Raw genomic sequence first — 27,741 nt, 5'->3', positions numbered from 1 at the left:
ATCCTATATATAGTATCTTAATTGTGTCTTTGGGAGTCAAAAATAACCACAGACAAAAGGTGAAAACATAATTTATTGCACTTGACTGGTGCTTTTTGAACAATTACAGTATAACAGAATGAGGTTCCAATACAAAACCGAAGACCATTTGCAGGGCACACATTACTAGGTCAGTCCTTTTCAAAGTCAGATAGGGGAGATTGTGTCCCACGGGCATAAACAACACACACACACACACACACACACACACACACACACACACACACACACACACACACACACACACACACACACACACACACACACACAAATGAAGGCGACCTATTTTGTACATAATTTGTATGCATGGCTTTTTTTGCACCCCCCCCTTCGAGGAGACATGATTAGCATTCCTAATAAACAGTATATTTAAGTCATTCTTGTATCATTTGTGGGAACACTTTTGTTTTTGCTTGGATAGACATGGACGGTAAACAAGAATGACCAAATTAAGTGGATTTTAAAATGACATTTCATACAGCTTCAGTCAAAATGAATGTCCCTCAAGAACATGTGTTAAGCATTAACTAACTATAGGCAAGCTTGGACAAAGTAATTCTGTAATTAAATCCTTGAATACCCCCCTTGATATAGGAACAACCCATATAGCAATCCATACAATAATACAAATATTTATTTAGCTTATTTAACTAATATACAATAGAGAGCTGGCGGCAAGTATTATAACAAGATGGCGTACAATTTGTAAGTTTAAGTGTTGAGAAAAAGGTAAATAAAAGAATAACCAGTTTTCTATTCGAATGGTTAGTCTTTCTAAAACTGGATCTTTGGCAGTAAATGTACTGTGTTTCAAAGTGCAACAGACTTCATAGTTCGCCCCTCATCCAGGTCACTTAGTTATCTTAAAAAAAATAGTATATGTAGTAGTAGTTAGTTGCTCTAAGGCAGTGTCAAAATCCGATATTCAAATTTGTTAAGTAATGCTCGTTGTCATTTTTTTGTTGTTCCTGACAAATGCCATTTTCCATGACATAATGTAAAATGGGCTTCAATAAAACATTATTTGTGGATTTATATGCTAGTAAATAGTTTTGTGCTGTACATTTCGTTAATCTTCTCTACCTCTCTCCCTCTAGCCATCCATCCATCTCTTCCAGTCTCTTTCCCTCAGCAACAAATAGCTCTCCTGTTTTCAGTAAATAAAGTTACAATAGCATCTTTAAAACAGGATCAAGCCACATCAAATGCCAAAAGCCAAAACAAACAAAACATCAAAGTTATAGTTAGAATTTGAACATTTCTAAATGCCTTAATTTCCCCCCCGAGACAAACAAGAATGTAAAAGACCTGGTGGACCGGATCTAACATGGTGTCTTTATGTGCTTCTGTGGTTATAAAGGTCTGTAGATTGATTCCTATGTGTGCATGGGGTCGGTGGTAACGTCCAGTGTTTTCATGAATGTACAATATCTTACTATATTGTGTGATGTATGCTAATGTATTTGTTTGTGTCAATGTTTTTCTTGTGGACCAAAATATACAACCAGGGATGCACTGAGAGCAAAAAAGGCTCACGACAGTTAATATGTTTTGTTGTTTCAGTTTAGTGATTTGATATAAATGTATAGACATATAATGTCATATGTCCGCAAACAGACAAACCGGGCCACTGATTGTAGTCCAATGAGGCGTTACTTTATTTCTCTTACTGTACATTTCAAATCAGAATTGACCATCTTTAACTGACACCCTATAGTTGAGTGGTGGTGTTTGTCGGGGCAGTGTGAAAGAACCGTATGACTATTTTGATAAATGAAACAAACAGGAAATGAATGTACTTTTCTAAAATAGTACTAACATGGGAGTACCTTTGGCCGGGGAATAGTATGTGATATGTCTCTACCAGCCTGCTAGGTGACTGTCCATAACAATAATTTAGATTTCATAATACAACACCCTTAATAACACCCTCTACCTTCTGTGTCCCCCGCAAATGACAGAATCCAATAGAGATCCTGTCTCATCAGTGCATCCCTACGTTCTATTGACGGGCCTGTGTGTGTGTGTGTGTGTGTGTGTGTGTGTGTGTGTGTGTGTGTGTGTGTGTGTGTGTGTGTGTGTGTGTGTGTGTGTGTGTGTGTGTGTGTGTGTGTGTGTGTGTGTGTGTGTGTCTGTGCGTGTGCGTGTGCGTGTGTGTGTGTGTGTGTGTGTGTATTTAATGATCCAGGTTGAACAGGAGACCAGGCAGTGCGCGGAGCTCCATCTGTGGGAGCAGCCAGAGGCAGTAGAGCAGCAACCACAGCAGCAGCAGCAGGTACAGCTCTCGGTCCGGCAAGGAGCCCTCCCTACACACACATATGCACGAAGAACACAAATAAAGACACACACAATACATGTTTATGTAGTATTTTCTTTCATCCTAAACAAGCAATGCATTTACAATTGCCGACTTCCACGTCCCTTCTGATTGGTTCCCCAGAGCTACCTGTTCCCCTAAGGAGATTAATAATGGAACCAACCTAAATCAATACAGCCATCAAACTGTGGCCTCAGGCTGAAGTAGAGTTAAAAGGAGCCTGTCTTGCACACACAGACACACAGACGCACAAAAACACACACACACACACACACACACACACACACACACACACACACACACACACACACACACACACACACACACACACACACACACACACACACACACACACACACACAGACGTGTGAGGCCACTCACTCGTCAAAAACATAAAGAAACACTTACCCAAGGTCAGCGTTGTTGGAATTTATTTTGATGATCGGCACTATCATCTGCTTGTCCTGTGAGGGAAGAAATAACATAAAGCGATTATAAGATAGGAAAGCTACTTGACAATAAACTCCTGAATGTCGGCCGTGCACTGATGTCCTCGTCCCGATGGATCTAAAGCAGGTTCAGACGTTGTGTGAAACCCACCAAGGAGTTGAGGGCACCGGTGGCCTTTCGGTGGCGGAGAACGGTAGGTATGAGGTCATCACCGGGCTGTCTAGAATGTTCTTCATTACTGCTGTGAGAAAGAAACAACGGGCAGAGTAGAACCCCAAATGAGTCTCGGGTGGGTAACACAGGGAGCCGTCAGCTTTTAACATTATTAATAATTCAGATTTGTGCATGCTGCTATGCAGCCATTATTTTCCTCAGAACAATTGTTGTGACCCAGAGTTCCCGTTATGGAAGTTTAAGGATGCTGTAGCAGCACTTGAGTGTCATTGCTAAACTATCAAGTATTATCGCACTTTTCTGGGGTAATGTAGCCGGTGAAATCATTTTGCTATGTTTATCGTATCGCTTGGTCTGCCAGTTACAACATGTGAATGTAAGCCTGCTGCTCGAACACAAAGCCACATTTGGTCAAAACATTGTCCATGCTCGCATGGAACTTCCGAGGAACGCTTTGGGGAGATTTCGCTCCCCTCCTGCTCCCTGTTTGTGTTTCTCTCCTGGTCTATAAATAGCAGGCCTACCTCATGGGCTCAGTGTTTCCCTTGGCGACGCTGTGCGCTCTCCCTTCATCATCGTCCCCGCTGAGGAGTCTGTCCTCCCTGGGTCCCACCTGCCCTCGTGGCCCCGTTCCTCCAATCACCACAGCAGGTGACTTGGAGGCGGAGCCTGGGAGCTGCCTGCATTCCAAGTCGTTGTCCACCCCCTGAGTGAGAGAGTGAGTGAGTGAGTGAGTGAGTGAGTGAGTGAGTGAGTGAGTGAGTGAGTGAGCGAGTGAGTGAGTGAGTGAGTGAGTGAGTGAGTGAGTGAGCGAGTGAGCGAGTGAGCGAGTGAGCGAGTGAGCGAGTGAGTGAGTGAGCGAGCGAGTGAGCGAGTGAGTGAGTGAGCGAGCGAGTGAGGGAACAAGAGAGAATGAAGGAGGAGGAGGATTTAGAAAAAATAGCACTCTATGGAGAAATATTCATTTATTTCCATGTGAAATTAAATTCTATATATTCACACACACTAACCTCAGCAATTTGTATATAAAATGTATGTCACCAGTAGTCCTATCTGATCATTTTTACTTGAGAAGTAGGGGAATGAAGATTCGTAAGTCATATAACGTGTGTAGTAATATTGGTAAAAAATAAATAATTATATATATATATACTTGAGGGCATTAAAAGCACACACACTCAACATCTGTAAGGACCCAACCCACCCAGGCCATCAAAGACATCAAAGCCATCAAAGCTGAACTAACAGACTGAAGTACAGCTTCTTCCCTAGAGCTGTAGCCTCCATCCAGCCATCAATGTTTACCTTCCTCACCCAAGTGCCTTTCATTTATTTCATATAGATTGTCGCTACCTGACCTGATTTATCTGGTTCTCATCTACTGCTGCTTGCCTCTGAAAGTTCACCAAACATTATTATCTTGTCTACCTACAATGAAAACTTAAGTGTCTTGTGTCCCTTAGGTGTTATATTACCTCGTCCGTCTTTTCTATTGACATTTTCCCTCCACTGCCTGCGTCGATGTCTTCGTCGAGTGCCTCGTCTTTCTCCTCCCATGTGTGGTCGATATCTGTCAGCAGAGGGTCTGAAACCGGCGCCGGCTGGAGAGCGAACACCCCGAAGACCGAGGGCAGGAACTCTGTCTCCCTCTCGGCGGGCTCGGCCAACATGGCGTCCTCTTTGTCTGGGTAGAACAGATCCATGGGCTCCAGATCCTTCCCAAACCGCTCTTCTGAACGGGAACCGTTGTCCGTGTTGTCGTAAAACGAGTCCACCGTGGTGTGTTTCACGGAGGGCTCATTCGTGGTCGGCCCCTGGGCAGAGGCACCAGGGTCCCTGGAATCGGCCCCGTCTTGACCGTCTCCGTCTTGTGCCGCCTCTACCAAGTGTACGGATGCAGGGTTCGAGGTTTCCTGGCAACCGTTGTGTGGATCTGTTGAATCGCCGCCGTTGAGAAACAGGTTCATTTCCCTGGCTTCAGCAGCTAAATCCACCTCTGCCTTAACCGTCGAGGTTAGGTCAAAGTACAAGTCACAAGGAGACACAGGCTCCTCTTTGACATCAACTAGTTCTACCTTCGCTATGATTCCACACTCGGATGAGCACAATAAATTTTGTTGGATCACATCGTCCAGTAGCCATGCCATTTGTTCTGGATGCGAACATTCATGGGTTTCAAGAACTTCTGTGTTTTCTTTCAGGGTTGCGTGGCCATTGAACCCTCCTTCATTTGTCCCGTCTTGTGTTTGTGAATTCTGGACTTCATCATTGTCTGTTTCCTCCATGGTTTCCATTTTCTGTCTGTCCTCAAGAGGTGAAGATTTACTCTGACATGCCCCTTTCGTTTCCGGCTCGTCCAAGCTGCTTTCTCTGCTTACATGTGCTGTCTCAGTAGGATTCTGTTCTTCAATAACTCCTGCTTCTCCACTGAGGTCTATAGCTTTCTTTGTACATTCAATGTCTTCCTGACCACCTGCCTCAACACTGTCGTGCTCTTTGATTTCTAAGAAAGGGTCGGAGGTTAACGAGTTTGTGTTGAGCTCTGGCTGTGACAGGTCCGCCCCCACGGGTGCTGACGAGGTACCTTTCTCTGAGATCACCTTCTCTGTTCCGTTGCAGAGTGTCAGAGAAGGAGGCTCCTCCAGCAAGTCTGGGCCCAACCCAAGAGGACTGCTATTCATTCCTTCATGCTCCCGCTCTGCTTTGTACTCATCCGTGTTCTCTTCAGGCACATGCACGGCCGCCCAATGGCTCTCGTTAATGTCAAAGTCGGCCTGGCCTGTCTCCTGCCCCTCCCCTTGTTCTACAGCCAGCTGTGCTTGTCTCTCCTTGGAGCTCTCCATGGAACACAAGGAGCCCACACCTTCATCCACAAACAGCTCGGGGGTCAGCGCCTCATCCGGTGTGTTGTCTGCTGGGAAAGGCACGGGGCCCTCGTCCGCTGGAGGGTCCTCTGGGTCGGGGGTGGCCCCGACGTCCCAGGCGGTGCCGCTGTCGCACAGCGAGCCGTCGCTCGGGCTCCCGGCCCCCCAGTCGCCCTCCTCATGCCACGAGTTGGGCGAGCCGATGGCGGAGTCGCCGACGGCGGAGGAGGAGTCGACGGGCGAGTGGAGGTAGGACGGCGCCGGGGAGCGCGAGGTGGAGACGGTGAACACCTCCGTCACCTCCGGGTCCCGAGGGTCCCGAGGGTCCCGGGGGTCCGCGGCGCCGCTGGCCGCCGGGCCCGGGTCCAGCAGGGAGTCCTCGCTGGCCCATGAGCGCGCTCCGGCGCGGGCCGGCGTGTGGGCGAGCGACACCACCACGCCCCGGTCTTCCGACACGGAGGACAGGAAGATCCGGGGCGCCGGGTGCGGCGGGCGGTCCTGGTCGACGGTGTGGGCCCGCCTCTTCAGGCGGCTGCGGTCCAGGCTGTTCTTTATCTGGTGGTCGGCGTCGAGGTCGCGCGTTTCGAGGCGGCCCATGGACACGCTGCGCTCGATCACCAGGCTGGGCTGCTCCGGCTGCCAGAGGGAAAAGGACCGGAGAAAAGAGAGTGGGTGAAGAAGAGGATAGTGGAGAAAATAGGAAGAGGACAAACTAATCCAGGAGAGCATCATAGGATTTCAGTGTGGAGGAATGGCACGCTTTAAATAGATGAGGAACTAGGGATGCATTCTGTGTTTCTCACCTCCTCCATGCCGGGAAAGTGTTCCAGAAACTGGGACACATATGTCATGATGCACTGCTCTTCTGGACGAGTGACGATGACATCTGGAGATATAAAAGAAAATTATATAAATTGCAAGTGGGTTAGGTTATATTGTGGATTTGTATACGAATATGATTCTCACATGCATGTCCTTACGTTTCATTGTATATAAATCTAATCTAATTCATGATTCAAATTCGTATACATTTCCACCGTCATAATGACACGAATCACTAGAGTTTTCAAAACACAACTTTTGGAGGCCAGTTAGAAAATAAAATATCAGGGTAATGGTCGATGGAGATATAAATGAATATTTATACATTAAATGACACATATTCTCAATGAAGAGTAGTCAAATGGTTCCAAACCTTTCAATTCTTAGCTACCACGCTAAGCTGCTAGCATGCGGCCCTACCTTCTGGCTCCAGGAGGCGTGGGATGCCCAGGGTGTAGTGGGCCGTCCTGAAGGCCTCCTCCAGGTTCTCGCGGGGGGTCCGCAGCAGGGCCCGCCGCATGTCCACCAGACTGGGGTCGATGGACTTGATGACGGCCAGGAAGGCCAGGCCACTGGTCCAGCTCTTCCCAAAGTCGTGCACCGCGACACCATACCTACAGGGTGGAGGGGAAACACCCAACAAGAAATCGTGGGTAAATCTTAGTCGAACGTTTCACCCGCAATCTGGGCTTGATTCTTCTGCCCGGGTTGTTTTTGACACGTCCCATGAATATTTATGTTGTTGTTAGAGAGCAGAAGAGCTGCAGTTAGGAGAGAATGATTCAGAATACAGCGAGTTCGACAATACAAGTAGCCAAATAAAAATACGTGACACAGACACCATCTGATGAAAGAAGTGTTTGTTTCTTTGTCACACAAACTATGGCCAGAGACAGTCCCTGGCACCAGAACATAACACGTGTGTGATCCCGCCTGTGGCTTCTCATTTTAGTGTTGTGTTCTCAGTCTTGTTTTTATTCAAACCCTCGCTCCAAAGAACCATTTGCCCACTTAGCCACCAGTGCTGAGCGTGTCAGGAAATGGCTTTCGGTTGTTAATTGTTTTCATGTCAAATTATCCTTGAGCAGGACAATGACCCCTGACAGCCCACCAGCTCTTAATCACTCTGAATAGACTTCTGAGCTCACCTTATTAGATGAGCACGTGGGGTGGGCCCCTTTAAGGTGTAGGCCTGATTTGATTTGATTCATGCACATCCAATACCCAACAAAGCCCTTTCTCTTAGAGTAGAAATGAATGGTCCTTGGAATGTGTAAAATACTTCTAACTCTAGTGCTGATGGGTGGTCTTATATTGGCAATGCTATTTAAATGTAGCACCTCAAATGTTCACATAATTTCAATGATCTTAATCCACTTTACCATTTGCACTCCTGACCCACATTCGTCAAGCTTACAAAGAGCAAATATGCTACTACCTTTACCTAAATGACCACATCAAAAACCAAACATCAAAAACCAACAGTAAGAACAACAGCAGACAACAACATAACACAATAAAAAAACAACTGGTGTCGGAGGTAGAGACACATTGAAATAATTAAAGAATCAAAAAGCAGTCAACAAATAAAAATAAATGTCAGAAAAACCCTCAATGTAAGGGCTATTTCCTGTTGAGCCTGTCGATAGCCAAATAAACAAAGTAGACCTTAAGTCGCTAAGTCCTCCTAGCTCGCACCCTGAAACAGCAGTCAGAAGACAGACGCTTTACAATTCAAATGTCTCTCTGACCGAAACCACGTTCCAGGAAGTTTTTTTCACTCACGTGATCACTTGCAAATATCGGTAGTCATAGAAACCCTACTATCCTACTACCCTGCTACTGAACTAATTCAACAATTGATCAATATGCTAACCAGGCATGCTGGTTAAAATAGATCAAAATCCCTACGACTCGAATAAATGACAGTCCAAACACTTCGAGGTCACCATCCCTGGTAGTGTGAACTTTTAGCCAAGTCAACAGAATGGTTGCAGAATTTGTAGTACGCCGTTATTTTGATAATGAGGGGTGAAAGCAAAATCTCGCTAACGAAGTGGTCTCGGGACGCGCGCATAGCAACAGGTGTCGCTAACAATCCGTCTGAGACATTCCCTTCAGTTCAGTTGGGTCTGGATCCTGTTGAAAGCCCTTTTCCAAATATAAAGAAATGCTGCGGCCAATTAGAGCTTGAATGCCTGAAACACCGTGAGGCCACGGCCATATTCGGAAACCAATTACTGCCCAGCCAAGGCCTGACTGACATACACTGCGGAACACAGACGTGATGAGCCGGACCAGGCTGCCCTAGATAAGCATACGCCAACGCAAACACCCGGTCCCCACCACAGAAGAAGAACAGAAGGAGAACAGAAGATGCAGGTCGAAGAACCAAGCGGCCTCGTCGGACCAGTACTGACTTGCGCGTGCGTTTCTGCACCCACTGCAGCAGCTTCTTGATGGCCCGGCCGGGGCCCGCGCGCCCGGGGCCGGGGGGGGGCCCCCGGCGCTCCTCGGAGGGGGTGCTGGAGTGGGAGGTGTCCGAGTCGGAGCTGGTGGGGATGGACGACAGGCTGGAGGTGGAGGGGAACTGGCTTCGGATGTTCCCCGTCAGCTCCTTGATCTGGGCGGATGTAGGGGGGAGAGTAGTGGGGGGAGGCAGGAGAGGGTGGGGGGGTGGATAGGTAGCAGGGCTGAAGATTAACCTCACATCGGTCACATCTGTTTTGTATAGGGGTGGACGTGTTGAGGCTGGAGGGGGATGGTTGCTTTGCTGTTTCGTACGGTGCATTTCTAATGCAGCGAGGCACTGGTCTGTGGCTTTCATATTTCCATATTCACAGGGTTTTGCCTGCGTACGGATGCAAAAAACCTATGGACGTCCCATGGTGAAACAGATTTGCTATGACCTATTACTCAATACAGGATTATTCAGCGCAGGCTTTTCATTTCAGAATGGGCCTTACGTAAGCAGAGAGCAGCACTCAACAGCAATTAAACAGCAACCAAACGACTCCTCAGAACAGTGCAGAGAGCAGGGGCTGCTGTGGGTGAGGAAGCGTCAACCGTACGTGCACACTCGCCGTGCTCACACACGCACACACACACACACACCCCTTCCCCCTCCTTCTCCGGAGCTTTGCAAATGAAAGCACTCAGGACATAAATCTGCATCCATACGTCTCCATTATACGCCTATAATAAATGATTTGATTTTCATTAGATTTTCCAAAGGCAAGGGGAGCGAATGAGACTGAAAATTGAATAGGGGGGATTCAGAATTGGTGCTCGGGAACTAATGAAGGATCATAACAAAGAGAATACAAGGTTGAAGAACTTCAAGGAGAGAGATGGGTATTGCATTACCATACTATGTGATTTGGAGTTTGAATTGTCTCAATTGCCATTAAGGTTAAGCCAACCAATCAGCCATCCGACTATGAAAGAAGCTGATATTGAATCAAAAGGCAGAACTTATTTTTAAACCCATTTTTATGATCTCATGGTTAATGTATTTCCATTCATAATAGTATTTCAATATTATAATGTATATTGTAAACAATATATCTATATATATATATTGTAAATTCCTGTGTGTACCACCAAATAGTGCATCGCATACCACCAGTGAGAAACCACAGTTTGAGAACTGATGTTCCATTGTATTGCCGTACACACTAGATTGAGTTTGAATGGCCATCAACAACTGGATCATCAACACAAATAGCAGACAACAAACAAACAGCCAATAGGCCTGGTGTACTTACGAAAGCCTTAAACTGTGTACATCTATGCACACTCACTTTGTTAAAGTAGGCAGGATGTTGGACTATGTCACAGAGCCAATCAATAAAAAGGATTAGAGCAAAGCAAGAGGACGGAGGGCGTCCAATCAGACACAGGCTTTTACCTGGAAGAAGAGGATGATGTTCCAGATTAGGCCCAGGATGATTGAGGAGTTCCCGTCAGCGATGTCGGACGCGTCAATGCTAACCAGCTTGACCTGTGTGTGAAGACACAGACGCAGACACAGACACAGACACAGACACAGACACAGACACAGACACAGACACAGACACAGACACACACACACACACACACACACACACACACACACACACACACACACACACACACACACACACACACACACACACAAAACACTTTGAATAACCAAGCTATTGAAAGATGGTAGGTGGGTTTTAGTTGTATTATTATACTCTATTTTAAATACTTTTGATACTACTATAAGAATATACCATAATGCCCTTACACGAATATACCCTTATTTAATATTTCTTTAATACCCTTAATTGTCTATTAAAAATGAAATTACAAAAATGCTATCTTGCTTCATGTTGTTGTGTAACTTACGTTTCTCTCTTCTAGGAAGGTGAGGACCTTAGCAATGTTGTTGAGTCTGAAAATACGGTGGGAGGACTTCTTGAAGCCGTGAAGCTAGAATGGATTCAGTAGGAAAATTATACATTATGCCGGTGCCACTGAATAGTAGTACATTCATATAAATGATGAATGAACTCATGAATCATGCAGAATATGCATACAGTAAACATGTCTCATGGATGATTTAAAGTCGCAATGTGTCACATTTGAACTAGCTCGTAGCTTAAATATCAGTAGTCAATGCTGTCTGATAGCGATTTCAATGATGTTATCAATAAATCACAACCTATGACGGATATTTTCAATGAATGAGAAATGCTGTCCAGCTCGTACCTCTCTCTTTGTTTACAACAATCTTACTATGGACACTCACAAAAAACACTTCCACACACCCACCCACTACTACTACTTCTACTACTACAACTATACTACTACTAGTGCACCTACTACATCTACACCTTCTACTACTACTACTACTAAACAGTATTGATAAAAACATTACTAATAGCAACACATAGCAACAATTTTGTCAATCAAAATATCTTCTACTGAAACAATATAATTAAACTACATGGCCTTAATTATTGTAATAGTAATGTGTTTGTGCTGCTCTCACCAACTGGCAGCCAGACAGCTCCTCCAGCAGGGCCATGAGAACACGGCCATCTTGGATGTCCCGGAACAGGTCCTGGACCTCGGTGGGAGGGTCACACTGAGAACAGGCGAGGGGGAGAGAGGAAGTTAGGCCGACTGAATCCACCAGTAGGCAACTTCTGCTGCACGATCAGATGTGGCATCGCACATGGCTACATAGGAATACATTATGAATTCATCATTGTGAATTCATATATAGTGATTGTGGTTTCAGATCTTCTTGATTTTGTTTTTGTTATGTTAAGATATATTCATTCCCTTGTCCTGAATGCTACATTAACGTTTAATTCTACAAGTTATTGAACCTAGTTAGGTGTTCCCTGTATTGATAGAACAAAAACGCTGCAAAAAATGCACATTAACATTTATTGATTCATGGATTATTGATTGTTTAACCAACGTGTCATGAATGGTGTCAAATAGATTGTGCTTAAACCGAGCGTCATCCGATTATTGAAGTCAACAATTAGTCTGTTTGGGTTATGACGTGATGAATGTCCTAATTTCCCCTGTGAGAATGGGTGCCCCATAAGCACCTCGTCCAGAGGACCCACAGGAGGGGACCCGAGGCGTACTCGCCTCCATGAGAGAAAAGAAAAAATGCTGACACAAAAAATAAAGACTGGGCTCGGGAAGAAATCTGCACCCCTCGCAAAATCGAGACTCTGTCTTTATCACAACAAGCCATTGCTCGATAGGTTCTTAAGCAATCAAGTTGAATTGACACATTCATTTGCTTGTCTGCACATAGTGAACGGGTCTACGGGGGAGGGGGGGGACGGGACGCCAGAAAGGACTGGAACTTTCCAAACACAGACGAAGACAAGTGTATGATTGTCTACAATTGGTGGGACAGAGAATTGAAGCCGTGCCCGACAGCGAACAGAGGAACAGAAGAAGAGAGAGGCTTATTGTGCGTGTGAGAAAACAAAAGGAGCTTAACCACACAGAGTCAACACCCGGCCACCATTCTCTCCTCCCATCCGTGGTTTCGGTGACTCGCAGACGATAAGACAGCTGCAGAGCCGATATGAAAAGAGGGGGCGAACAAAAAGCGCTGTCCAGTGTACACAACGACGTACAGACTGCTGTAGGGGCAGCAAACAGAGCGCAGTGCAACCCCGTCGGTGGTAGACGTGACTGTCAGCGCGTTTGCGTTACACGTGTGTTGTGTGTGTAGGCTTATTTTTTATGTGCACATTAAACTCAAAACGCCCGGTGCCATTAAATGATGATTACATTCACAAAAAAGGCATCGATTACAATGAAATGCAGAGCAATTCGAAAGTGTGTGTGTGTGTGTGTGTTTGATAGGAGCATACTTATTTAATTTGGCAGGGTGATTGGGGATTAATAATATATGTATAGAAAGGTAAGGGATTTACAAATTGAACCCAGATGCACACACATACAAACACACACACACACACACACACACACACACACACACACACACACACACACACACACACACACACATGTACACACTCACTCTCACAAACACACGCGCACACACACACACACAGATATAACTGACTGCACTGGGTTCCTAATGCTAGCTAGCAGACAGCATCCCCACGCGAATTCTCTTAGATTAGCCCTTGATGGTGTAATAAAACTTTAATGACACACGCTAGCGAGTCCCCCCCCCCCCATCCCCCACATCTATAATTGAAGGGCGTTCGAGGCAGGGTAGGCTGAACAAGTCGCTGTGCGGGGTCCTCGGGGTGTGGATGATGTGGCCCCTCGGGGAGGGGCCCTGGTTTAAAACCCACATGGTGGGACCCCTTACACCGGAGCTGGGTTGGCTAATGCAACGCTTCACGGCGTCGCTCGTGGTCGAACAACGGATTGCGGGGTGCAGTGTACACAGCGACGGCCCAGTAGACGACACACACACACACACACACACACCGAGTGACAGTAACAGCACGACCACACAATTACTGGGGCGGGGCCGTGGAGGTCAGCACAGGGCTCTGGTGTGTGTTCAGCAGACAGTCAGTGTTTATGTGCGGTGGAGGCCGGCGTGCAGCGGCTGCCTCTGTCACAGGCTTCCCCCTGGGCCGGTGGACCACAAACCTTTTCCAAGTGGAGGTTCATCCATCGGGTGAAGGTCCGCTTCTGCACCACCTCTCTCTCCACTGGGAGAGTGAGAGAGAGAGAGAGAGAGAGAGAGAGAGAGAGAGAGAGAGAGAGAGAGAGAGAGAGAGAGAGAGAGAGAGAGAGAGAGAGAGGGGGAGAGAGACAGATGTAAATGACAGGGTTATACTGAATACAGGTTAGAAGCCCAGATGGAGATGGATCACTTTATGAGTCACCACCAGCAGTGAGAATAGAGCAGCAGGAGTAGCTGCAGCTTCTATTCCTCCCCCCCCCCCCCCCCCCCCCCGTGCCCCTCTACGTCCATCCACCCACCCTCTCCGTCCATCCACCCACCCTCTCCGTCCATCCACCCACCCTCTCCGTCCATCCCCCCCCGACACCTTGCAGCCGAGCATGGACGGATCCACCCACCATAACCCTTCTGCTGACTTGGAACAGGCGTCTGCGTCACCATAGCAACACCAATACAAACCCAAACCAGACGGAATGACCATGTCTGCCAAGTACCAACATAGAACTATACACAAATAATAGTATAACTTTATACCACCAATGTAGAACAATAATATCACATAAACACTCAGAATTCAGGTTTTATTGTGATAACATACACCTATTGGTATTACTATGGATATATTTCCACTCATTATCAATATATTCACACATGCCTCTGTAGTGAATGTATACAGTGCGACACATTTACATTTACATTAACATTTAGGGTGTTTAGAAGACGCTCTAATCCAAAGCGATTTACAATAAGTACATTTGTCAGAAGAGGGTGAAACAATATATCACTGTCGGTAAGGGTTAGGGTTAGGCTACAGTAAAGATCATAGAATAGATCATAGATCATAGTTCCTAAAAACAAGTGCCAAGCACTAACAAACGCTCAGGTCAGACCATTCCCTGAAATACAGATATAGCAGATATAGCTAGGTCTAGGATAATAACAAAGGCACAACAATGTGTTGGTCTGGAGACAAAACCAAGACAACTTGTCTAGTGGGGTAGTCTAAAACCAATTACCAATCTAAAGTATACACGTGGCAACAAGTATTTTTGTGAAAAATAACAGACATTTATTCAACCCCCCCCCCAGAGGCGTGGCAGTCACCAAGGCACACATTGGTAAATACTATTGTACAGCTGATAAATTGTTGCATTGTTACTTTGTAGATTGCTGCTGCATTGAACAGGGCTTTTATTTTGAAATGTATATCATGGATAAATAAAGAGTTTCAGCAGGGGAAATTCATGGCAGCTCAGTGTTCCTAAATCTGCTGCTGGTGCACCAAGGACGTCGGCGATATGCCCGGTGGAGACCCAGTTGGTATTCTGGCCTGCAAACCAATTCTTCATGTCATTCAGGCTCTTCTCCAACCAACTTGTCTCCACCATTCATATCTGCGGCCATGTTGACACATCCATCCAAATAATGACTATGTTTTCTGAGCCTCATCCCCCCTTTTCGACGTAGTGTTCGCAGCAGTCAGCCGACATTTGATCTGTATTCACACGGTGCGGACTGCAGAGCCGGAGCCCATTAGTCTGAGCCGGGAGACGTGTGGAGAAGAATGAGGGAGAAGATGAGAAGGAGAGGTGAGGAACAGGAGTGAGAGGAGGAAGATTGGTCAGGACGAGCGAGTGACAGAGGGGAAGGAAGAGGACTAGAGGTGGAGGAGGGGAGAAGGTTTAGTTGTTTTTTACATTTTCAAATCTGGTACATTTTGGAAGGAAATGTTGGCATCCATCCTCATTTTATTTGTATTAAGGTGGTACAAGTATGTATTAAGGTGTTAAAAGTATAAATAACCAACTCTGTCTTTACAAAGTCCAGAAAAACAAAATCTCCCGCCGTCATTTGTTCAAACACCAACACGTTAATACTTGTTGAATTCAAACAAATTCAAACAACCTGAAATAAACTGAAATAACCAGACTGTTGGCCACTCAAGCTCGATAAATCACCACAGCTCACAGAGTGGAACATAACGGATACACGCTGAGCTGTGTTCCACCGAGACCGGACACTGTGACCTCATTAGTCATAAATATGTCAAAACATTCCGCCATTAGGGTCTCATACTCGGTGCTCTCTATATGGGAGGGGAGTGGAACACCTCGCCCAGACCGGGGCCAGGTCCGCTTAAAACCAACCACACCCTGACTTGGACAGCACACCTGGAAAAACAGGTGCCAACGGATCTGAACCCAAATGGATGGACAAGGCTTCTTAATCTTCTACAAGTGCAGTGCCCTTGCGATTTTTGCGATAAATTATTATTACTTTTTTTTTTTTTTTCCAGCACGGGAAAGACAGGAGGCCAGGTTTAGCAGAATACAACTCTCGTGCCGCATACAACTCTCGACTACGAGAGCACACTCAACATGAAAACACACTTAACCAACCAGCTTAACATCTCTGTAGCAGTGTCGGAAGCGCCAACTACACAAATACACCGCAACCTAGGCATGCAACAACCCTTTCACCCCACAACATGTCACTGCCACAGGGGACCCAGGAGGGCGCTAGAAGGTCTGACTAATAATAGTCCGACCCTTCCCAGGATTTGAGGCACTCGGGACCGTTGCCCGCGGTTGCCACAATATGTAGAGCCATAATAAGGATTTCATCTAAGTTTCATTTTACTTTGAAAGGAATGTTGTACATTTTTATTTCCTGATTCAAGGCATGAGGATGTATGTTTGGGTTGTGTAGGCTGCGTTTTTAAGTTGGAGGAAGCTTCAAGCTTACTAACAAAAAAGTGGTGCATGTGGTGCAGTCAACATTGTGTCTATGTGACATGTGTGTTGTCGGACATTAGACTGCCAATAGGGTGCCAATAAAAGTATATATATTTCAAGAAATATATGAATCCTATGGTCCTTATCATTACGGGTAGTAATAACGCTATATTGGGATGTGCTCTGTTACTTATTGAGTGTGCATTGGAGATGTATTTTATAACACAGGTTATGACCTCAGGAAGCTTTCGATACTAAAGCTACCTGAGGCCTCTCAGTCACCCTAGCAAAAGGCACTGGTCAACAGTGTTATTCTATAGTAGATCTCATCTAGGCTCCTCCCGTGTAAATAAAGCAAAGATAAGAACCCTGTTAGAGTTTAACAGCAATTCTGTGAGACGGCTAGACAAGTCTGTCTCGACACTACTTGTCAAACTGTGACTTATGAAGAAATCACTACAAACTCTGGTTTTCTGGCCTTACTGGTGCAAAGAGAGACACCCTACTTTTAATGAGATATGTGGTCATTGTTTATTGCCTGATGGGGTGCAAATGAAACGATGGGGGACTAACAATGGTATTGCTCATTTGTGTGTGAGTTTAGTTTTTATGAGATATGATGTAATAAAATCTATTTTTATGAGAGATTTCTTAAGTACAGCCTCTGAAACTTCAACATCTGTAGTGCCCGGAAACAATTCACTGTCTCGGTCAGAGTGGGCAATATACACAGAGCCTCCATATTTAGCATAAATACGGTAAATGCCAAGAAGTATCTTTTATCCTGAAGGGGGGGCCCATTTCCCCACTGGCCTGGATGTCATTGCCCCATGACAAATGGTTCAGAGCAGCCGTGGCACAGAGCCTAGGGTGGGGGGGGGAGAGCAGAGACCTGGACGGGTCACTGCTCCAGGCACTTAGAAACCAGAGGGACAGCAGAGAAAGGAGGAGAGGAAGTGGGGAATGTGGAGAGACAGACATGGGAGGAATCGAAAAGAGTAGCAGGATAGAAGTTAACATTAGCAGGAATTAAACGAGAGACAGACGGACGTCTGCAAGATAAAATCGTACCTCAGTGATCCGTTTCCAATGGCAACTTGCATGCAGTGTTTAAATTTAATTTCCCCGACATGGCATTGTGCAACTCAACCGTGTCTTTTTTGAACATAAGGATTTTTGTACGTCAGGCTGGGGTGTAGTATGTTCATTCATTAATTAATCATTTAAATGTCTTGCTAAGTGGTAAAAAACGATGTATTAATTAGCTTAAAAGGAATCTCAAACATCCACCAAGGCCTGCATGTTCCGGTGCTGCTACTAGCACCTCATCAATATTCTCCTCTTATATCTGTGAATATGATTTAAGTTGTGCATATTTCCGCAACAATTGAACTGAACATAGTGATTGTGCTGAGGCCTTTTCGGAAACGTAGAATGTGCCCTGACACGTGTCAGATTAGATGGATTAGGGTGTGTCCTGTCATGCGTTCAATGCGAGAAAATCCCATATGCAGATCATAAAATGCATTTAATGCATTGAAACGACCGTCAGGACCGTCACGATCAAAATAGCTTGTTTCCATGAGCACCCAGACCACAGACCTCTGGTTTTGTTTATGCACAATGAACGCGCTTTTTGTATTTACTTCCCCTCAGCATATACTGTTGCAAGGGCCCCGAGGCAACCTCTCTGTCTGCTGCGTCACCTGGAATGTCCCCTCATGAGTTTGGAACATGATTCGTGGCCGGGTTCGGGGCGGGGGGGGGGGGGGGGCATCTGTCCCTGTGTGTGTGATGATTTCCCAGGTCCACCACCTGGTAACATAACAATAATCACCCAATCTTTTTTTTTTTTTTAAAAAGGGGGCTTTTGCTCTGTTGGACAAAGCTTCTCTTTGGTCCAAGGACAAATGTGCAGGGGGTTTGGAAATGTTTAAAGGAATGGATTATGATAATGGGTATTTATTTGTCTACAAGACCAAGTCAGCATCATAGAGGGCTGCACCACAAATCATAATGGTACCATGATATAAGATTTGGCTAAAAGTCTCCAAACTGAAAGGACCTGAGCGCATGGCTCTTTGAGGGGATCATCCGATTACCCCACTCCTTTGCTCTCCCAAAAAGCCAAACGTCAAACTTTGATCAAACAGTTATAGATGTCCTATTCAGCTATCTGATAGATGAAAGCGTACTCATACATGTCTCAGTGTAGCACGGAGGATTCTCTTGACATGACCCTCTTACATCAGAGTGGCAAGGAGGTATTTTGTCTAAAGCTTTGCCAATGGTTAACCGGACATCGAATGTTAAGGAGGACAAGTTCATTATGTTTTTGCTATAGGTGTTTATTAACATTTATGGCGCCAGTCTGATTTGCTGGTGAGGTGGACACACTCATGTCATCTTGAGTGTGTGATTAGTTACCCATCATTGTGTGCAATAAGATAGTGGGGAATAAAAGAACAACTACCTCCATCATACTCCTGTAATGGAATTGCATGAATCATCCAGATAAGAGCACCTTCATTTGTGTTAGATTACTAAGATATGGCCCATGGAAGGTTTAAGCAATGTATACACATCAGTTATTCCCATTACAAAGCTCATATTTTTTTTCTCTAAACCAAACAAGAGTCCGATACCAGAGTTTGTCACTTCCTTACACAGGGAAATCCTAAACAATTGGAATAATATCTATCCAGCATAATACTAAAACACTGAATGTAAGACGTCAATAGGGGGTTTCAACTAAATGCCCACTGCAACTCACTAGTACAATATCATAACCATTAATAGACTATTCCCAGTAACTCCAGTTTGTCGTGTGTATTGGATCTGTTTGGAGATCCAGTCTGGTGTGTGTATGTGGTATGTTTGGAGCTCTGGTATGTGATCTTGTTTGGAGATCCACTATGTGACCTGTTTGGAGATCCACTATGTGACCTGTTTGGAGATCCACTATGTGACCTGTTTGGAGATCCACTATGTGACCTGGTTGGAGATCCACTATGTGACCTGGTTGGAGATCCACTATGTGACCTGGTTGGAGATCCACTATGTGACCTGTTTGGAGATCCACTATTGCCGCGTTTCCACTGCAGGGTGCAGAACGGATCGGATCGCAAAGGTGCGGTAGGGAGGGGGCGGTATAGCCCAGCTCAGTTCCGAGGTCGCGTTTCCACTGCCGACAGAACCCTTTGTGGTAGGCCGGATGTCGATCGCCGCGGCAGCTACGTAAACATCGTAAACAACGTCTTCCTCCCCAAGAATGCAGACGAACGTCTCCACCTCCTTGTTCGCCCAAGCAAGCGTTTTACGCGACATGTTAATTGTAAAGAATAATACCTCAAGGCTACTGTTTGTTTGTTTTTATCCCCGCGTCACCCGGAAGTGATGATTCTGTCGACCAATCAACGGAGGGGGTGTGTAGCTAGAATTTCCCGGGATCCTTTCAGGCGTCTGGTCTCGTTTACAGTACCCCAACGGAGGAGTCCTGAAAACGAGGCCAAAACTGGCCAAAACGGATACGGCTAAGTCCGGGTCACGCCCACTTTTGGCGGTGGAAACGCGACCCGATCCGCACCTTTGCGATCCGATCCATTCCGCACCCAGCAGTGGAAACGCGCCATATGTGACCTGTTTGGAGATCCACTATGTGACCTGTTTGGAGATCCACTATGTGACCTGTTTGGAGATCCACTATGTGACCTGTTTGGAGATCCACTATGTGACCTGTTTGGAGATCCACTATGTGACCTGTTTGGAGTTCCACTATGTGACCTGTTTGGAGATCCACTATGTGACCTGTTTGGAGATCCAGTATGTGACCTGGTTGGAGATCCACTAACCCTAATGTTAGCAAAATTGGGTATTTTATTCCAAAGCTTTGTTAAATATATTTATGTTAAAAAACATGGATTCGATTTTTTTAATTAAATGAAATATAAGGTAGAAAGAGGAAATCCCTAAGACCTATTCTATTCACAACAGTTTTAGTCCTAGGACTGACAGGGTGAACCATTGAAGCTTCCAGATCACGTCTGGTAAAAGGCTTACCATAAGAGCCCCAAAGTCAAGCGACTTAATGTCTCATCACAAGACTTTCCAAGAGGAGGGAAGGCCCCCATCACTCTAAACCCGCCCCATGGTACTCTCACCACTGACTCATGGGCTGTCAGGGGACGTTTTGAAAGGTGCACATTTCTAGCTCTCATAAAAGCCTTGGCTTTCACAGGCTCATCTAAGATCACCTCCAGATATCCAAGAAACACCACCTACACAGACGGACTTCTGTTCCTAAGAGGATACAAGTGCACGACATGTTGGAAGTTTGCACCACAGAAATGTAAATTTCTTTGTCCGTTACCATGGCTTAGAAATCAAAGGATCCCTTATTGTCGAGTATCACAAAGGAGAAGAGATATAGTTAAAAAATAAGGATTTAGATATATTCATTAATATTAACATCATCCACATTACAATATCATCGGGTGATGCATTGGTCATAACTAATACAAAGGCCTGAATACTTTGGTTGTTCTAGTGACTTTTTGCATTTTAATGAGTTCACCCTCTCCTTCTTGCCCATTCCATTTTCTTGATATCCATATAAGGATACAGTGTAATACAAATTCATATTTACAGCAACCAGTTTCCCTGGAAACTGTGTATTTTGTAAATGTGTGCGTGTGCAGCATATATGAAGCCTGCTCACATAACGAGACCATCTTAAAACAATGTTGGCCGGCCCCATGCTGAACGTGGTCAGGGAAGTTAGTGTTTATTGTTAACCTCGGCTCCTGCCAATAAACAAGTTGACCTCAGTCAAACGACGCTGCTCTCAAAACACAGGACCCTGAGCTGACCTTGGACAATAATTGACAGTGTGGAGCATCGCTGGGGCAATGCGGTCCATCACTTTTCTGAAACCAAGGTCACAGCAGGCTTATCTGCCCCTTGGTGATGCCATTATACTCTACAACATTTTTTAGGTTTATCATTTTGGTGAAATAAAAAATATCTATATTTATTTATTTATTTTTGCACCTAAGAGCCTCAATTTGTCTTGTTCAGCACGACTTATGGCTGCTTCAGGCTACATGATTCTTAGATATCTCTCCACGATTTAACATTTCACACTATGAGATCACAGAACCACGAAATCGGTCTTTGACTCCTTGGAAGACTGGACACACTTCAAACTTTGTATCAAAGATTCGAGGGTGCGATGCTCTACAATCTTTACTTTGTATCGTTCACGTCATGCGCAACGCTTGACTGTTCCTCAGTCTAGTGCAGTGATGTCTAGTTAGTTAACACTGCCTGTGAGCTCCAGCTGTTCGCGGGGTTCTCTTGCACAACTGGTGGCGGAGTTCCCTCCATGCCAACGCTGGATAAATTCTGGCATTCCAAACTTTTTGTCGTGGGCTTTTCGAACGTCGCAGATGAAAATAATCGTAGATCGCAAGCATGTCACATGACAAGACTTAGTCTCGTCACCCACTTTTCAAAATCGTGTACGATCCTGCATATTTTTCAGCGACAAACAACTCTGGGCAATATCAGACTGAATTTGTGTAGTCTAAACCAGCCATTAAACTAACTAAGGTGCAATCCTCAGCCAGGTCTAGTCTGACTAGATGGGTGGAGGAGCGTTATCCCAGTTTGGGTTCCAACAGGGGTCATCACAGTCCCGTAGGACCCTTCCAGGACCTATGGACCATGTTATATAAGCAATGCGTCACCTCGCTTCACTCGGCCGTCGCCTCTGGAAGCCCTGTCCCCTCATCTCACAATTAACAAGAAAGCAACAGCCTCATTTTTGTTTAATGAACCCCCCTCGAAGGCTAATCATCCCACAAAATAGTATTGCCACTGTTGGGTTCTGCTTTTAGATTAGACATGGTAGAACTGAACGGTCTTTAGAGCAACGTTGTCATTTCACACCAAGATTAAATGGTTTCTCTTTGAGGTCCTCCTAATGCTCCTGAGAATGACTATGACTAAATGTTTCAGGTGCAGTGGGTTGCAGAGAGCGGTGAGGTTGCAGAATAGGACCAAATGAATACCCCCTCCCCCCTCTCCTCTCATCACCCGTTCCTTTCCATCGACTAGGAGAAGCTACTAGTTTCAAACTAAAGCCTCCTTTGACTGCCAGTAAACCTTTTCTTTCTGACTGGGGAAACTTCAACCTTACAAAAAAGAAATACCACAAATCATAAGTTGAAAATAACTAAGAGAGGAGGAAAGGCACCAGGGGGGGCATCACTTCCTCTATGGCAGATATCAAAAATAACAGAAAGTGCAATCAAGCCCCCATTAGACTTTAGTTAATTTGGGAAAGTAGACAGGAAGGCACCTCGCTCACATCTCAAAGACGATATCCACAAAGGACCAGAGTCTAGCCTTTTGTTCAAGCAAGTGAGGATTTGATTGAGCAAAGGAGGGCATCATGTATCAAGTGCCAAGATATCTGACGCAGCTAACTAAATGCACTCTTAACAGCAGATAAAACGATGGTTCAGTATGCAATCACAGTGATCAGGCGCAATAACAAGCAAATACATCTGCATTAACTCCACCTCGGAGAGGGTTATGTGGGTGGAGAAGTGTTTCATAATGGTGTGGGAGGGAAAGTGAGTGGGTGTGTGTGTGAGTGTCAAGAGATCCATTAGATGACAGGTCTGAAAACCACTGCGCCCTGGAGTAGGACTGCTCAATCATAGATAAAGTTCCACATTGCAACTATTTGTAAAAAAATTATGATAGAGATGTGACCGGACCTGTAGGGCCCTTTTTATGTCGGCTTTCCATGTGTAACAAAAGGATGTTATGTAATTGCAGCTTTACATAGTGTTGTGTAGGTCTATGACCAAATACACTACATTTCCTGTACTACCTTATTGTTGATATTATATTGACTCTTATGAGTTGTTTTCAAACTTCTGTGACAAAATACCAATCCATTCAATGTAAATAGTATATTTTTGTGCTAACAAAAATAAATTGAATATCGAAAAAAGCCCTGTCCACTTCAACAGTACCTTTGGGGTATTGGAGTTGCAGTGCAATGTATAGTACAATGTATGCATATTTAAAGTCACTGTAGGTATGATTTGAGAGTTGTAAAGACAGAGTACAGAATCAAGCAATATTAGGTCAATAAACAATCCAAGAAAAAAAAAATCTTTGCTCCCTCCCTCCCTAAGTCTCCAGCATTGGGGGTTGAACTGTACAATCACGCACCTGTGGTTGGGCCATAATAAAGCTGTGAGTGTGGGAACATGATTGACAGGCAAGATGGATATGGGGATCAGAGCATCAAGGCATCAAGAGATGTCCTGATTATTCAGAAATGAGGTCTTAGAGACTAAATGTAATAGAGGAGACGCAGTCAACTAGAGGCCAATATTATCACAGAGCCTCTCACCCACTAATGGCAGACAGACGACTTTATTGCATTACTTACAAAATGAACTCAAATAATAGGCTAGCCCTTTCACTTTAACTGCAGCACCTTTAATACCCTATGCAACAAATCGTCTCACAGTACCAATACTTTTATTTATTCTTTACTGCTTTAGAGGGTACACTTTACAACCAAACACCAGCCTGGCTCAGCAAAAGGTAATGGAAAGCGACTGTTCAATAGAGGGATTTTACCACGCCGCTTCATATACCGAGCTGCAGACACACCTGCATCTAATAAAGCAAAGGAAAAAAGGAAGAGAGCAAGACCCTTGCCCGCCAGCTGCAGACCTCTGAGGAGTGAGCTCACTCAGCTCACCCAGGCCTTACGTCACCCAGAGGTGCACTGTTTACGTGACAATAGATCCACTGACCTTTTAAAACCACCACCAGGGTATTTTTAGAGGGAAGGCGGACTTGGGAATGGTTTCATCGTTTTGTTTAAAGAAAAAGCCTTTTTGTTCCTCTTTAAGCACTTACAGAGCAATTATGGCAAACTGTTAAACCATAGGGTGGCTACTTGGGCGATTTATATTACGCAGAAGCAAGAGACCTGAACACGGCGTACTAGCGTAAGTGACGAATAATTGAAGTTCATTTATTTGTGTAAATCAATGTTTAATTTACCTCCTTTCGGATCAGTTGTGTTCCGAAAGGGCTTCACAGGGCCAAAAAGTGATTTGTTTAAGCCTTACTCCTTACCTAAATGCTGAAATGAATAGATGGAAAAACTGCTGTAAACCCCAATGGAATCAACCTTGAGAATGGACCTACTGTAGGAGAACTGAGTTGGATTGTGCCACTTGACAACCAGGCATTACCTAGTCCAGGCCTTTTAAGGTTACGTACCAATTCTGCTGTAATTCAAGTTTCCATGAAGTGTTTCAATGAAGTAATTTCATTAGTTGTGAGGTGAAAGTCCAACATGATCTCATAAGAACCTTCTACATTAAATGTCAACTTAATGGAAGGCTATCATTGAAATATAGTCAAGTCCAACTCATTTTGTCCCTTCAGGGTCGTACCCCTTAAATTACATTGTGGATCAAGCCTCCATGTTCAGACTGCGACAAGACTCAGCTGGGATGCAATGTCCTAAATCATTAAGCTTGTTTTTAATACTTACCTATGCCTAAACTCAGTTTAGTAGAATGTTGCTTGAATGCATAAGTAGACTCTCTAGAGTCTCATCATGAAGGTTACAGTTCTGCCCTTTATCGCTAAATGGACAAGTGTATCTTAAAACCTCTGATCTCTAAGGTAAAGCTACAGCGATGAAGGAGTTAATCGTTAGTACAAGACATTTACCACTTCTCACCTGCATTTTCGCACAGAAAATATCTCCTACGTAAACGTGTCTGGGTCGTTTGTGAGAAGCCAACGGCATTGACGACGGACTGAATGGTCTATTTCTGATGATAGCTGAGTACACATTAGAGGTTGGCTAACTATCTTCTAATTAAGTGGAAGTTAGAGCTCAAGAGGGACCCTCTAATTAGGGATCGACTCAGAAAGCAATCTGAATTTTAAATCACAGAACTTCAAGGCAGCCACTTGTAAAAAAATATGTTACGTAAAAATGTGAGCGGTTCATGTGAAGAACGAGCTATGGAAGAGGCAGAAGGGAGAACAGCCCTATCCAGGCAGATGAATACTGCATGAAAAATCTGCAGATGTAATCTGAAAGAGCATGAAGGAGACAACCGCGGTATGAAACCACTCCCCCAGCCTTTCTCAGAGAAGACTTCCACGGACTACAAATGTCGGTCTATGTCGTGGTCTTTAGGGGGACTTGATGGTTAACTCCTCATCGTTCTCCTTATCCAATAACACAGGACTAGTGTTATCCCTGATAGAGCATATAGGGCTACCGTTTTGGCTAGTTTACATCAAGACTGAATGTGGTGGCCTCATCCCCCCTTAACAGTGTCTCTGGGATGGGTGGTCTTCTGGGAGCAAGTTCAATAACCGCTCTGACTATAGTGAATAATAACACATACGTTTCATTTGAATAGAAACACACTTAAGCGAATGTCGTCAATAATGTTTACACTTACACAGCTCCATTCTGGACTACTTAGTTATAATTTCACGAATATCACCTTTTTGAGGGAGAAGACTACAATGCATTGAGATTGACTTCAAATAATAAGGTTGATTTGGATGGTGTGCACTGTGTGTGTGTGTGTGTGTGTGTGTGTGTGTGTGTGTGTGTGTGTGTGTGTGTGTGTGTGTGTGTGTGTGTGTGTGTGTGTGTGTGTGTGTGTGTGTGTGTGTGTGTGTGTGTGTGTGTGTGTGTGTGTGTGTGTGTGTGCAGTGTGTGGAACATGCAATGTGGGAATGCACTTCTTTTGAGACTTGCAAACTATAACGAGGCTCCCTCTCTCGCTTTCTCCCCATCTTTCTCATAGTGTTATGTAAGCTCCTCGTGCCACTGTTTAATGCGCTGCTCATCTCGCTTCTCCCCTCCACACCTACCCAGAAGAAAATAGCTGTGACCATGGTTAGCTTAGATCTGGAGCCCCGTTTGGGATGCAACCTTCATGAAACATTGATAAAACAATCATCTAACCGCCCACCCCTGCAGACGCTAAACCTTCTCCTCATGCATTATGTATTTTAACGACAATTTCTTGTGGTGAGAATACAGACACATAACCTTGCGTGCAGAACATCCCAAAGAATAGTGGTTTGGAATATATTGATGCTCAAACACTTGTTGCCTTGTTTGTTGATATTGTCTATACCCTGCTACTGTTACTGCTGTTACCGTTAGTTTATTATGACGGAGGAGAAACCCAAGCAATTCTCAAGCTGAGAATTACTTGTCAAAGTGATTGTCTGAGTTGTTCTTCTGTGTAACCTAGTTTTGGTCAACCGGGACAGTCGCCAAGGGCGAGGCAGGCGAATCCACAGGTGAAGTTGAACACAAGCAACAGTGCACAGGGAACAATCGCTTTTCTTCATGGTATTTATGGTAGGCCTACCTGGTATTTACGATAAGGGCAAGAAGATAAATGAGATGAGAGAAAGTGCGGATTGAGGCGATGACTGTCACGCATCCTTCCGTAAAAGTTGCAACTATACATAGTATCATTGTGCATTAAAAAATTACTTCATACCAAACCAAAACAATACTAACGCAACCGATGCATGCATCTCAGCGACTGCAGTGTAACACGGTGGCTATAAGACCGCAGGAACATTGTTATGCATGGATATCGGATTCCCTGAGGAGGACCATACCTTGTAGATTCTGCACTCGGATGTCGCTGATTTGCCCGATGAATTCCTCGCGTTCGAACCAGTCTTCCCACTCGTGCCCCGCCATCTGTTCCCACGGGACAAGTTGCAAGTGGCAAGAAGACCAAAGCGATGCAAAATAGTATCCCGGTAGGAAGAAGGCTAGGTGGTGGAGTAGTGAACTCCAGAGCCGCTCCGACTCTATTGTGCGGGAAGCCGAATGGAAGCCATGTGTGTGTGTGTGTGTGTGTGTGTGTGTGTGTGTGTGTGTGTGTGTGTGTGTGTGTGTGTGTGTGTGTGTGTGTGTGTGTGTGTGTGTGTGTGTGTGTGTGTGTGTGTGTGTGTGGTAAAAGAGTTGGGGGGTAGAGGGGGGAGGTTCAAGAAGACCCAGGCCGAATACCCTCCCGCCGGGATGACTCTGCTCCGTGCATTGTTATCGTTGAGTTTCTT

The 27,741-nt window shown here is 45.0% G+C and overlaps 1 protein-coding gene across 2 annotated transcripts; it reads right to left on the bottom strand.

Annotated features, from left to right (window-relative positions):
• Positions 1-41: 41 nt before the first annotated feature.
• On the bottom strand, positions 42-27,739 carry clmna (calmin a). 2 transcript variants are annotated; one of them, XM_056590349.1, is made up of 13 exons: positions 27,295-27,739; positions 13,807-13,868; positions 11,687-11,782; positions 11,041-11,124; positions 10,577-10,669; positions 9,087-9,289; positions 7,087-7,280; positions 6,648-6,730; positions 4,456-6,480; positions 3,505-3,686; positions 2,957-3,047; positions 2,765-2,820; positions 42-2,345 (listed from the first exon to the last, which is right to left on the bottom strand). In XM_056590349.1, the coding sequence occupies exons 1-13, from the start codon at positions 27,377-27,379 to the stop codon at positions 2,216-2,218; spliced, it is 3,384 nt and encodes a 1,127-aa protein (XP_056446324.1). In that variant the 5' UTR covers positions 27,380-27,739; the 3' UTR covers positions 42-2,215. The 2 variants fall into 2 exon arrangements, with proteins under 2 accessions (XP_056446324.1, XP_056446325.1); XM_056590350.1 differs by having other exon boundaries at positions 2,957-3,044.
• Positions 27,740-27,741: the final 2 nt, after the last annotated feature.

This window comes from Gadus chalcogrammus, chromosome 5 (assembly GCF_026213295.1).
Source record: "Gadus chalcogrammus isolate NIFS_2021 chromosome 5, NIFS_Gcha_1.0, whole genome shotgun sequence".
In the NCBI taxonomy this organism is placed as follows: domain Eukaryota; kingdom Metazoa; phylum Chordata; class Actinopteri; order Gadiformes; family Gadidae; genus Gadus; species Gadus chalcogrammus.
Note: the sequence above shows the minus strand (reverse complement) of the source record. Positions and strands in the feature narration are given on the sequence as shown.

Excerpts from the sequence above, each read along its gene's own strand:
- clmna (XM_056590349.1), bottom strand. The coding sequence starts at position 27,379 with ATGGCGGGGCACGAGTGGGAAGACTGGTTCGAACGCGAGGAATTCATC. Across the intron at positions 13,869-27,294 it reads CCGAGTGCAGAATCTACAAG|TGGAGAGAGAGGTGGTGCAG; the intron begins GTATGGTCCTCC and ends TCACTCTCCCAG. Across the intron at positions 11,783-13,806 it reads TGAACCTCCACTTGGAAAAG|TGTGACCCTCCCACCGAGGT; the intron begins GTTTGTGGTCCA and ends GCCTGTTCTCAG.